Source organism: Schistocerca cancellata, chromosome 5 (genome assembly GCF_023864275.1).
Source record: "Schistocerca cancellata isolate TAMUIC-IGC-003103 chromosome 5, iqSchCanc2.1, whole genome shotgun sequence".
Taxonomy (NCBI): Eukaryota; Metazoa; Arthropoda; class Insecta; order Orthoptera; family Acrididae; genus Schistocerca; species Schistocerca cancellata.
The window spans coordinates 526,368,260-526,381,790 of NC_064630.1; the positions used below are offsets into that span (position 1 = coordinate 526,368,260).

General features: G+C 45.2%; 1 protein-coding gene across 1 annotated transcript; it reads left to right on the top strand.

Annotated features, from left to right (window-relative positions):
* Positions 1–4,171: 4,171 nt before the first annotated feature.
* Positions 4,172–12,781, top strand: LOC126188657 (juvenile hormone acid O-methyltransferase-like). Its single transcript, XM_049930261.1, has 4 exons — positions 4,172–4,542; positions 7,849–7,981; positions 8,249–8,396; positions 12,600–12,781. The coding sequence occupies exons 1-4, from the start codon at positions 4,172–4,174 to the stop codon at positions 12,779–12,781; spliced, it is 834 nt and encodes a 277-aa protein (XP_049786218.1).
* Positions 12,782–13,531: the final 750 nt, after the last annotated feature.

The following is a 13,531-nucleotide window of genomic DNA, read 5'->3' on the forward strand; positions in this document are numbered from 1 at the left end:
CGCACGGATGCACGCCAAGACCGTAGGATCCTATGCAGTGCCGTAGGGGACCGCACCGCCACTTCCCAGCAAATTAGGGACACTCTTGCTCCTGGGGTATCGGCGAGGACCATTCGCAACCGTCTCCATGAAGCTGGGCTACGATCCCGCACACCGTTAGGCCGTCTTCCGCTCACGCTCCAACATCGTGCAGCCCGCCTCCAGTGGTGTCGCGACAGGCGTGAATGGAGGGACGAATGGAGACGTGTCGTCTTCAACGATGAGAGTCGCTTCTGCCTTGGTGCCAATGATGGTCGTATGCGTGTTTGGCGCCGTGCAGGTGAGCGCCACAATCAGGACTGCATACGACCGAGGCACACAGGGCCAACACCCGGCATCATGGTGTGGGGAGCGATCTCCTACACTGGCCGTACACCACTGGTGATCGTCGAGGGGACACTGAATAGTGCACGGTACATCCAAACCGTCATCGAACCCATCGTTCTACCATTCCTAGACCGGCAAGGGAACTTGCTGTTCCAACAGGACAATGCACGTCCGCATGTATCCCGTGCCACCCAACGTGCTCTAGAAGGTGTAAGTCAACTACCCTGGCCAGCAAGATCTCCGGATCTGTCCCCCATTCAGCATGTTTGGGACTGGATGAAGCGTCGTCTCACGCGGTCTGCACGTCCAGCTCGATCGCTGGTCCAACTGAGGCGCCAGGTGGAAATGGCATGGCAAGCCGTTCCACAGGACTACATCCAGCATCTCTACGATCGTCTCCATGGGAGAATAGCAGCCTGCATTGCTGCGAAAGGTGGATATACACTGTACTAGTGCCGACATTGTGCATGCTCTGTTGCCTGTGTCTATGTGCCTGTGGTTCTGTCAGTGTGATCATGTGATGTATCTGACCCCAGGAATGTGTCAATAAAGTTTCCTCTTCCTGGGACAATGAATTCACGGTGTTCTTATTTCAATTTCCAGGAGTGTAACTTAACGCACAGTGCGCTAAGCTGTAGACTGGGATATTAGCAAGAACCAGGATCTAATCCGTGCTGCTGATTCATGGCTATTGATCTGTTACATTAGCCAGCCTACGTATGGTTTTCAGGCTGTTTTACACGCCCGTTTAGGAAAATTCTGTGTGCTAGTCTCTAACCTTCGTCTTAGAAACTTCGATGTACAAACAGTTAAAATACGACAAAATATAGTACAAATTTTACAGTATTCAGATAGTTGGAGCACTCGAATTGCTTCCCCTAGATCAACTGACCACTGTAGCGATAGGAACGGTATCTTACCACAAAAGTTAAAATAAAATACTAGTAAATCTACCAAATCATTAAAAAAACAGTGGAGCCTGTACACTTTGATGGACGCAAGGTAAGAGGGACAGGCCTTCTCTTCACACATAGCATTTCATATTAAAAGCAAGAGTGCACTAAAATTTGTATCCGACTATCGGAACTCATTGTAATGCAACTGAACAGTGTCTGTTGTCTCATAAGGCTATACCGTCATAACAAAGTGAGTAGATCTTCCAAAAGAACTGTAATGCAGCTAGAGACTTGGTTTGTTTTGTCAAGCAGAGCAAGACATTAATCATCATCATCATTTAAGACTGATTATGCCTTTCAGCGTTCAGTCTGGAGCATAGTTCCCCTTATAAAATTCCTCCATGATCCCCTATTCAGTGCTAACATTGGTGCCTCTTCTGATGTTAAGCCTATTACTTCAAAATCATTCTTACCGAATCCAGGTACCTTCTCCTTGGTCTACCCCGACTCCTCCTACCCTCTACTGCTGAACCCATGAGTCTCTTGGGTAACCTTGCTTCTCCCATGCGTGTAACATGACCCCACCATCTCAGCCTGTTCGCCCTGCCTGCTACATCTATAGAGTTCATTCCCAGTTTTTCCTTGCTTTCCTCATTGTGGACACCCTCCTGCCATTGTTCCCATCTACCAGTACCCGCAATCATCCTAGCTACTTTCATATATGTAACCTCAACCTTATTGATAAGGTAACCTGAATCCACCCAGCTTTCGCTCCCATACAACAAAGTTGGTCGAAAGATTGAACGGTGCACAGATAACGTAGTCTTGGTACTGACTTCCTTCTTGCAGATGACAGTAGATCGTAGCTGAGCGCTCACTGCATTAGCTTTGCTACACCTCGCTTCCAGTTCTTTCACTATGTTGCCATCCTGTGAGAATATGCATTCTAAGTACTTGAAACCGCCCACCTGTTCTAACTTTGTTCCTCCTATTTGGCACTCAATCAGATATTAATGTTAATAGGAAAAGCAAACGAAACTATGAGATAATATACAGGGTGTTACAAAAAGGTACGGCCAAACTTTCAGGAAACATTCCTCACACACAAAGAAAGAAAATGTTATGTGGACATGTGTCCGGAAACGCTTACTTTCCATGCTAGAGCTCATTTTATTACTTCTCTTCAAATCACATTAATCATGGAATGGAAACACACAACAACAGAACGTACCAGCGTGTCTTCAAACACTTTGTTACAGGAAATGTTCAAAATGTCCTCCGTTAGCAAGGATACATGCATCCATCCTCCGTCGCATGGAATCCCTGATGCGCTGATGTAGCCCTGGAGAATGGCGTATTGTATCACAGCCGTCCACAATACGAGCACGAAGAGTCCCTACATTTGGTACCGGGGTTGCGTAGACAAGAGCTTTCAAATGCCCCCATAAATGAAAGTCAAGAGGGTTGAGGTCAGGAGAGCGTGGAGGCCATGGAATTGGTCCGCCTCTACCAATCCATCGGTCACCGAATCTGTTGTTGAGAAGCGTACGAACACTTCGACTGAAATGTGCAGGAGCTCCATCGTGCATGAACCACATGTTGTGTCGTACTTGTAAAGGCACATGTTCTAGCAGCACAGGTAGAGTATCCCGTATGAAATCATGATAACGTGCTCCATTGAGCGTAGGTGGAAGAACGTGGGGCCCAATCAAGACATCACCAACAATGCCTGCCCAAAAGTTCACAGAGAATCTGTGTTGTTGACGTGATTGCACAATTTCGTGCGGTTTCTCGTCAGCCCACACATGATGATTGTGAAAATTTACAATTTGATCACGTTGGAATGAAGCCTCATCCGTAAAGAGAACATTTGCACTGAAATGAGGATTGACAGATTGTTGGATGAACCATTCGCAGAAGTGTACCCGTGGAGGCCAATCAGATGCTGATAGTGCCTGCACACGCTGTACATGGTATGGAAACAACTGGTTCTCCCGTAGCACTCTCCGTACAGTGACGTGGTCACCGTTACCTTGTACAGCAGCAACTTCTCTGACGCTGACATTAGGGTTATCGTCAACTGCACGAAGAATTGCCTCGTCCATTGCAGGTGTCCTCGTCGTGCTAGGTCTTCCCCAGTCGCTAGTCATAGGCTGGAATGTTCCGTGCTCCCCAAGGCGCCGATCAATTGCTTCGAAAGTCTTCCTGTCGGGACACCTTCGTTCTGGAAATCTGTCTCGATACAAACGTACCGCGCCACGGCTATTGCCCCGTGCTAATCCATACATCAAATGGGCATCTGCCAACTTCGCTTTTGTAAACATTGCACTGACTGCAAAACCACGTTCGTGATGAACACTAACTTGTTGATACTACGTACTGATGTGCTTGGTGCTAGTACTGAAGAGCAATGATTCGCATGTCAACACAAGCACCGAAGTCAACATTACCTTCCTTCAATTGGGCTAACTGGCGGTGAATCGAGGAAGTACAGTACATACTGACGAAACTAAAATGAGCTCTAACATGGAAATCGAGCGTTTCCGGACACATTTCCACATAACATCTTTTCTTTATTTGGGTGTGAGGAATGTTTCCTGAAAGTTTGGCCGTACCTTTTCGTAACACCCTGTATAGGTCTGTCAGGCGATGTAGCCACGTAAGATTTCCAGTTTGGATCGTCTTCGATCCTTTTCGTATTCTTTTTGACGCCGAGCGAAGTGACCAGAAGCTACGCACCATTTTGTAATCTTGTCCTATCCGAGGTTGAATTTATTTAGTCTCTAATGTCCCTGGGGGCACCAGCACAACAAACTGTCTCTTTTACTTGGTTTCTTCGTGTCCACATTGCCTACATACGCCCATCGCCTCATAATGACAACAGCTATGATAATGACGTTACAGGTAAAATGAACGACGCAGATCTGTACGCCACATCTAGCACCCTCCAGCAGCAGTTTGTGAACAAGGTGCTACGGGAGCTGTGGCCGGCCCTGGACTGGCGTTGCGAGCAAGGCACTGTGCTGGACGTTGGCTGCGGTGCTGGTGACGTCACGAGAAACGAGCTGCTGCCGCGACTGCCACCAGGAGTCAGCGTCCTCGCTGTAGACATCAGCCCCGCCATGGTAGCCAAGGCTGCAGACAGGTTCTCCGGACCACGTCTGCGCTTCCGTCAGCTGGACATTGGCACTCCGCGTATTGAAGAAACCGACGTCTGGAGGCTGGGACCGTTCCCAAAGGTGTTCTCCTTCTTCTGCCTGCACTGGGTGCAGGATCAGAGGTAAGCAGCCTCATCACGCATTGCACTAGCGACGTGATCGCTCGCAAAAGACACGTCCCGCTTGAAATTGCGCGATCTGTCACGAAAAAGTGCTCTTCTTTTTTTGGACCTTCTTTCTCTCCTGTATCAGTCCTATCTGATATGTCCCACAATAACGAGAATTACTCAAGCATCAGTCAAGAGTTTTTTGAGTTACCTCTTTTGCAGGAGATAGCTTTTCTTTAGGATTATTCCAGTGAATCTCAATCAGGCATTTGGTTTTTCGACTATCAGTGTCAAGCCGTCTGAACGCATAAATGTTGGAATTTAACGACGCTAATTGTGTGACATTCGTGTAACAAAATAAGAATGGGTCTTTATGCCGATACATGCAAAATAGCAAAATATATTAATTTGATTATGTTGAGAGTCTACTGCCGTCCCCTGCATCGACCGTCCATTCTCTATGGGTCTTCATGTATTCGCTTAAAATTTTATGGTACAGCAACTTCCCTATATGAAGCAGCATTATTTGCGAATAGCCTCTCTCTGAGACTGCGTTTGTTTGTTTGTTGTGGTTTTCAGTCCTGAGACTGGTTTGATGCAGCTCTCCATGCTACTCTATCCTGTGAAAGCTTCATCTCCCAGTACCTACTGCAGCCTACATCCTTCTGAATCTGCTTAGTGTATTCATCTCTTGGTCTCCCTCTACTATTTTTACCCTCCACGCTGCCCTCCAATGCTAAATTGGTGATCCCTTGATGCCTCAGAACATGTCCTACCAACCGATCCCTTCTTCTAGTCAAGTTGTGCCACAAACTCCTCTTCTCCCCAATCCTATTCAGTACCTCCTCATTAGTTATGTGATCTACCCATCTAATCTTCAGCATTCCTCTGTAGCACCACATTTCGAAAGCTTCTATTCTCTTCTTGTCAAAACTATTTATCGTCCACGTTTCACTTCCATACATGGCTACACTCCATACAAATACTTTCAGAAACGACTTCCTGACACTTAAATCTATACCCGATGTTAACAAATTTCTCTTCTTCAAAAACGCTTTCCTTGCTTTTGTCAATCTACATTTTATATCCTCTCTACTTCGACCATCATCAGTTATTTTGCTCCAGAAATAGCAAAACTCCTTTACTACTTTAAGTGTCTCATTTCCTAATCTAATTCCCTCAGCATTACCCGACTTAATTGAACTACATTCCATTATTCTCGTTTTGCTTTTGTTGAGATTCATCTTATATCCTCCTTTCAAGACACTGTCCATTCCATTGAACTGCTCTTCCAAGTCCTTTGCTGTCTCTGAGAGAATTACAATGTCATCGGCGAACCTGAAAGTTTTTATTACTTCTCCATGGATTTTAGTACCTATTCCGAATTTTTCTTTTGTTTCCTTCACTGCGTGCTCGATATACAGATTGAATAACATCGGGGAGAGGCTACAACTCTGTCTCAATCCCTTCCAACCACTGCTTCCCTTTCATGTCCCTCGACTCTTATCACTGCCACCTGGTTACTATACAAATTATAAATAGCTTTTCGCTCCCTGTATTTTATCCCTGCCACTTTCAGAATTTGAGAGTATTCCAGCCAGACTGCGATATTGCCTTGTTTTTTAATCATAGGGCGACAGTTATGATCTTCTCACATTGCAGAAGTCAAACTGCTGATGTAACTCTTGCTTGCGGGAATGTGGAATGTAAGCGTTGTCGAAGGGGTTGCCTGTCCTAAGGCGCTAGATAAGCAGCGGTGCGCCACTCACTTGAATGGGTGTCGAAATCTCTGTACAGGTGCAGTTTTGTAGTACTCAAGAAACGTGTGCGTGTGTCATGTGACGATGTTGGGGAACTGCAGGTCTTAGAGGGTGCCTACCGGTTGCACCCTGTATACCAGAGCATAAATTGCGGTGGCACTACACTCTAAATTAGGAAGCCCACATTCAGTGAGAAGAGATGACGCGGTTGCTAGCAGTGTCAGGGCGTCGTCCTGAGCGTTGTTCCACTTCTCACCGTACTGCAAACTTTCGTTTTCGACCTCGAAGTTTGTGGGAATCAATGCCCCAAGTGAAGGAGTATTTTCATCGGACGGTCTTTATGCCACTGCCGGAGGCCTTTTAGCGTCGATTCTGAGCGGAGGTGTATTTGAAGAAGTTTGCCTGGTCACTCAGACAACTTGATTTTAACGCTGGGCGTCACAGTTCTGACCGCCATTGCAGGGCCTTGAAAATAGGGATTGAAATTTATGTAAGAACGGGTGTGGGGAGCATCCCAGCATGTGACACGTTTTTGCGCATCTGTCGCCTTGTTTGAAGCTTTGCTGCGCCCGAGCGTAACATCGCAGGGTGCCACACATTTGCATCATTACTGAAGAAGGTCGTAGGCACGTCTGTGTGAAGTTTCGAACTTCTGATTCGTAGTGGAAGACAGCACGAGGTTTTAAAAACGTGGTCCTTTATGATGATGATGATGATGTTTGGTTTGTGGGGCGCTCAATTGCGTGGTTATCAGCGCCCGTACAATTACCCAATCTTTGCTCAGTCCAATTTCGCCACTTTCCTGGATGATGATGAAATGACGGGGACAACACACACCCAGTCATCTCGAGGCAGGTGAAAATCCCTGACCCCGCCGGGAATCGAACCCGGGACCCCGTGGTGGTCCTTTAATTGTGTTGCATATTGTATATTCGCATTATTATGGTATAACAGGAAATGTAGTAAAATGTTTTCAGTCGCAGGTCTGTGATATGAAACAAGGGGTATCTATAAGAAACAGTCCTGTATTAAGCTGTAAGGCATTGTACAATGGGTAAATAATTACATGTCGTTACACACAAGGTTCCATCTTAGGGCCATTACTTTTTCTTGTACACGTTAACAACCTTCCGTCAGCAACATAATCAGATGCCAAATCTGTTTTGTTCTCAGATAATACAAACATTGCAATAAATGACAAATCTAACATACATTAGCTGATAAAAATTTCATGCACAGCAATAAACGGTTACTAGCCAATTCTTTGCTGCTAAACTTCTAAAAAATACATTATCTGCAGCGCGGAACTTATAAGAGGTTTACTCCCAGCATGTATCTAAAATACGACAAGTTCCACAACACTAAAATCATCGGATTACAGCTTGAAAATAAATATAACTGGATCGAGCATACCACAAAGGTGCTGAAGTACCATACCAATTCTTATTTGCAATGAACATGTTGTTAAGCACAGGTGATATACAAGTAGTTATTCCGCTACCTCTGTTCAGCTGACTGTTTATAAATCAGGGTCATGCTGATATGAAGCTCTTCATTGCAGAGTTGCCATTCAGAACATCAGCAAACTTCTGTCCCCCGGGGGTGAAACTGTTCTGATCATCGTGACCGGCGGTCCCATCTATATGATGTTCGAAACACTGGCCAAGTCTTCTCGTTGGAGTGCCTACATGACGGTAAGCTGTAATTTATTTGTCTTATTAGAGCAGTCACGATAAGTTTGAATACTTACGTCTAGTGGAACATAGAGCTATGGAACTCCATCAAACTTTAACGGTTGTCTAACGTAATCAGTCACAGCAAACAAAATGTCGACTATCCCAACTTGAAAAGCATTACTGTGTGTGTGTGTGTGTGTGTGTGTGTGTGTGTGTGTGTGTGTGTGTGTGTGTGTGTGTGTGTGTTGATCACATTTAAGAGTAAGTGTGCTTGGTCCGTTGCAGGATTACCGCCAGTTCGAGCCACCCTACCTACGCACGCAGAATCCAAAGGCCGACCTGAGGAAATACCTGCGTGAAGCTGGGTTATCTGTAAAGACATGCTGCAGTGAGGACGTCAGCTACTGTTCTGTGGATGAACAAAATGTTATAAGTAAGTGATATACAGTTCACGGACGATTTGAGGGAAGTACGGAAATAAAATTATGAGAATATAGTAGGGTAGTTCATTAACCGTTCATATGTTTCTGCTATCTAAATTCACTTATTTTGAATAGTGTATGGTACTACAATTAGCCATCTGCAAATAATTGCAAATAAAATAAATAATAGTAAAACGTATATTGGGTTAAAAGCTATATTGGACCTTAATGAAATGCATATTGGATTTGGGGATAACATGTGAATGTTATACATTAAATTACGTATCATCGACATGCATTATTTTATTTTGTGGGCTATGCGAAAAGTAATCTGTTTGGCTATAAATAAAATACGGCAATAACTGCAGAATATTTATACCACGAAACTTGGCTCTCTCCTTTGTACCATGTTCCTCTACTATCGCCGACCGGACTGAAATCGTCACTGAATCCTCTAAGAAGTTGACAAATACCCTCTTCATCAATATACAATCCCCGATGTGACAGCCATCCCTTGATGACAAGCCGTATTTTTCTTCTCTATGGCCGCGCGGGATTAGCCGAGCGTTCTAAGGCGCTGCAGTCATGGCCTGTTCGGCTGGTCCCGGCGGAGGTTCGAGTCCTCCCTCTGGCATGTGTGTGTGTGTGTGTGTGTGTGTGTGTGTGTGTGTGTGTGTGTGTGTGTGTGTGTGTGTGTGTGTTTTTGTCCTTAGGATAATTTAGGTTAAGTAGTGTGTAAGCTTAGGGACTGATGACCTTAGCAGTTAAGTCCCATGAGATTTCACACACATTTGAACATTTTCTTCTTCTCTATGAAGAAAGTGTGCATTTAGAGCCAATTCATCCTACAATGCGGATGTTGAAGGCGTCCTTTTGGAACTGGGAAGACAGTTTGTATTTACAGGGTGCAAAATCACGGCACTTACATTGCAGAGACCGCAACAATTGCTGTGTATGCCTCGCCTCAGTTCTCGTAACGGTCGGCAGCATGTTTCAGAAGTTCCGCTCCTCGTTCCATAGTATTAACAAGCAAACTTCCTTTAACGTAACAGAAGCGGTGGTCTTAAATTTTATTACGCAGTTTTGTTTATTTTATGCTGGAAGTATTACTCCGCAGCTGTCTGTCGGTGCCGGCCGGAGTGGCCGAGCGATTCTGGGCGCTACAGTCTGGAACCGCGCGGCCGCAGGTTCGAATCCTGCCTCGGGCATGGATGTGTGTGATGTCCTTAGGTTAGTTAGGTTTAAGTAGTTCTAAGTTCTAGGGGGCTGATGACCTAAGAAGTTAAGTCCCGTAGTTTGAGTCAGGAGGAAAGAAACATGCTTTAAGCGGTGACAGTATCGGTTGTTCTGAACAGGAAGCTTGACATAAGAATGATTTTTACGTGCAACATTTAGCTCGAACGTAGACCGTCGTATTGCGATAACGGATAAAGATCACTAGATAAAATATTTTAGTTTGGAGTTTATCTATTTATCAACTTGAGTGCAGAGTTTCAACTACGACTTTAAAGACTCCCAGAAAAGCGTGTTTTTCGCACGTAAAATCCTGACGGTGCACTTAAGAGTACAAATATTGCCATCAGCGAACCATAATTTCAGCCAAATTAAAATCTTTTCCAAAAGAAATGAATCGATTCGCAGAATTGGCCTGTACGTCATATCAGGTTCATCATTCAAATCTTGCTTAACATAATTCAACGTACTACAGTAAGAAAAATGATCGAATGGCTATACAAAATGGCACGGGTCCGGGCTAAACCAAAAAGTTCTCACCAAATGTTTCTACGTCAAATAGGACCGAGCGCCAAGACCCTCCTTCAAACCGCGATTCTGCTCGTCGCCTTCTCAAATATATTTATTACAGTGCTTACTCAATGTAGCAATTATTATTGTTATTATTATAATTGTTATAATTACTTTATCATTATCTATAATAGGTACCTGGTGCTTATTCCAATGTTTCCTTAGAAGAGAGTCTTAGAGAAAGTCTGGTTTGATGTAAGGATTTGAAGGCCTCAGTCTCACAAGAAAAATTAAATAAATTGGTAAACAAAATAAGTGCTATAACGCTGTAGCTCATTTTAGTCTACAGAATGAACATCGATTCGTTTTTAAAAAGCTTCAGTATATCCCTAGGTTAAATGGTAACGAACGTTGATGCTTTAGAAAAATATTCTTCCCTTAAATAGCAATACTTATGAAGCTTCATGGCAGATTACAAAGTGCCCTACCGACTGAACTACCCAAATACGACTCACGACCCGTCCTAACAGCTTTATTTACACCAGTACCTCCTCTCCTACCTTCCAAACTTCACAGAAGCTCTCCTGCGAACCTTGCAAGACCAGCACTTCTAAAAAAGAAAGGATACTGCGGAGACACGCCTTAGCCTCAGTCGGGGTGATGTTTACACTCTGCAGCGGCATGTGCGCTGATATGAAATTTGCTGCAGATTGAAACTGTGTGCCGGACCGAGACTCGAACTCGGGACCGTTGCTAGTCCAGAAAGGTTCGCGGGAGAGCTTCTGTGAAGTTTGGAGGATAGGAGACGAGGTACTGGCGGAAGTACAGCGGTAGCTCAGTCGGGCGCCGGCACGGTAGTTCAGCCCCGAAAAAATTCAACGAACAATATACACTAAACTGACATGTGATTACATTTTCACGCAATTTGGGATCACAGATCCTGAGAAATCAGTACCCAGAACAACCACCTCTGGCCGTAATAACGGCCTTGATACACCTGGGAATTGAGTCAAACATACCTTGGATGGCGTGTACAGGTACAGCTGCCCATGTAGCTTCAACACGATACCACAGTTCATCAAGAGTAGTGACTGGCGTTTTGTGACGAGCCAGTTGCTCGGCCACCAATTACCAGACGTTTTCAGTTGCTGAGAGATCTGGAGAATGTGCTGGCCAGGACAGCATTCGAACATTTTCTGAATCCAGAAAGGCCCGTACAGTACCTGCAACATGTGGTCGTGCATTATCCTGCTGAAATGTAGGGTTTCGCAGAGATCGAATGAAGGGTAGAGGCACAGTTCGTAAGACATCTGAAACGTAACGTCCACAGTTCAAAGTGACGTCAATGCGAACAAGAGGTGACCGAGACGTGTAACCAATGGGACCGCATACCATCACGCCGGGTGATACGCCAGTATGGCGATGACAAATACACGCTTCAAATACACGCTTCAAATGTGCGTACACCGCGATGTCGCCAAACACGGATGCGACTATCATGATTCTGTAAACATAATCTGGATTCATCCGAAAAAAATGACGTTATGCCATTCGTGCACGCAGGTTCGTCATTGAGTACACCATCGCAGGCGCTCCTGTCTGTGATGCAGCGTCAAGGGTCACCGCAGCCATGGTCACCGAGCTGATAATCCATGCTGCTGCAAACGTCGTGGAACTGTTCGTGCAGATGGTTGTTGGCTTGCAAACGTCCCCACCTGTTGACTAATGGATCGAGACGTGGCTGCACGATCCGGTACAGCCATGCCGATAAGATGCCTGTCATCTCGACTGGTAGTGATACGAGGTCGTTGGGATCCAGCACAGCTTTCCGTATTACCCTCCTGAACTCACCGATTCCGTATTCTGCTAGCAGTCATTGGATCTCGACGCGAGCAGCAATGTCGCGATACAATAAACCGCAATCGCGATAGGCTATAATCCGACCTTTATCAAAGTCGCAAACGTGATGGTACGCATTTCTCCTCCTTACACGAGGCATCACTAAAACGTTTCACCAGGCAACGCCAGTCAACTGCTGTTTGTGTATGAGAAATCGGTTGGAAAGTTTCCTCATGTGAGCACGGTGTAGGTGTCGTCACCGGTGCCAACCTTGTGTGAATGCTCTGAAAAGCTAATCATTTGCGTATCACAGCACCTTCTTCCTGTAGGTTAAATTTCGCGTCTGTAGCACGTCATCTTCGTGGTGTAGCAATTTTAATGGCCGGTAGTGTAGAACAAAATGAGATCCACAAAAAAAGGTCGGCAGAGCACGTGCCCGCGAAAAGCAAAGATCCCGAGCTCGAGTCTCGTTTCGGTACATAGTTTTAATCTGTCAGAAAGTTTCATATCAGTGCACACTCCACTACAGAGAGAAAATTAATTCATTTTGCAATACCAAATATATTTAAGATCAACATTTATAGATGGTTCACGCTGTTCCTCATCCTCTTGCATTGCTTTGTGTGTTGCAGATACAATAACTGCGATAAACCCGTTCGTCGGCAGGATTCCGCAGAAGCTGCGGGAGGCCTTCATACAGGACTGCGTGGCAGAGGCCTACAGTAACGGTACGATACGCGCTGACACTCTGCCGGGCGGCACCGTCTACTCCTTCCCGTACAGCGTCATGTTCGCCCACGCAGCCAAGGCCTGAGCTTGGTGGCTTCTGCACTCATGATCTCTGATGATTCGCAAAGCTCATGTTTTGAAACTTTTTTCTTCTATCACGCAATGATGGCTGGTCTAGCTAGTCTGCTGTTGCAAAACGTCGCTTGCTAAATGTTTATTATTATTGTAATTATTTTAATGACTACAGGGACTATATTTAGAGTGTGATTCCAAAAATCAGAAAGATCAATAATAGAAAAAGTGATGTTCTATAAGCAACGGGTGGAAGGAACAGTGGTTTGAGTTCAACACCCGTCGACAGTGGGAGTTACTGGTGAAGATGCACAAACTTGGACTGTAATGTAATTGAGAAGGAAATAGGTGGTGGTACTGTGCGAAGAATTATCCCGACATTCTCTTGATGTAGTTCAGACAAATGCCAGAAAAAGGCTGGCCGAGGTGGCCGAGCCGTTCTAGGCGCTTGTCTGTAACCGCGCGACCGCTACGGTCGCAGGTTCGTATCCTGCCTTGGGCATGGATGTGTGTGATGTCCTTAGGTTAGTTAGGTTTAATTAGTCTAAGTTCAAGGGGACTGATGACCTTAGAAGTTAAGTCCAATAGTGCTCAGAGCCATTTGCCAGAAAATGCCAAAGGATGACGGATAGACAACATTTGGATCATCAAGTTTCCCCTGAGTACAAGTCTACTTTCATAATCACTCTACTACCACACTTCGCTTCTACAATTGGCGATACTAAACAACTCAGTTACATGCCACTATGACATTAGTGTTCTC

Coding starts and splice junctions, on each gene's coding strand:
- LOC126188657 (XM_049930261.1), top strand. CDS start 4,172: ATGAACGACGCAGATCTGTACGCCACATCTAGCACCCTCCAGCAGCAG. Junction 4,543..7,848: donor CACTGGGTGCAGGATCAGAG/GTAAGCAGCCTC, acceptor TCTTCATTGCAG/AGTTGCCATTCAGAACATCA. Junction 8,397..12,599: donor GGATGAACAAAATGTTATAA/GTAAGTGATATA, acceptor TGTGTGTTGCAG/ATACAATAACTGCGATAAAC.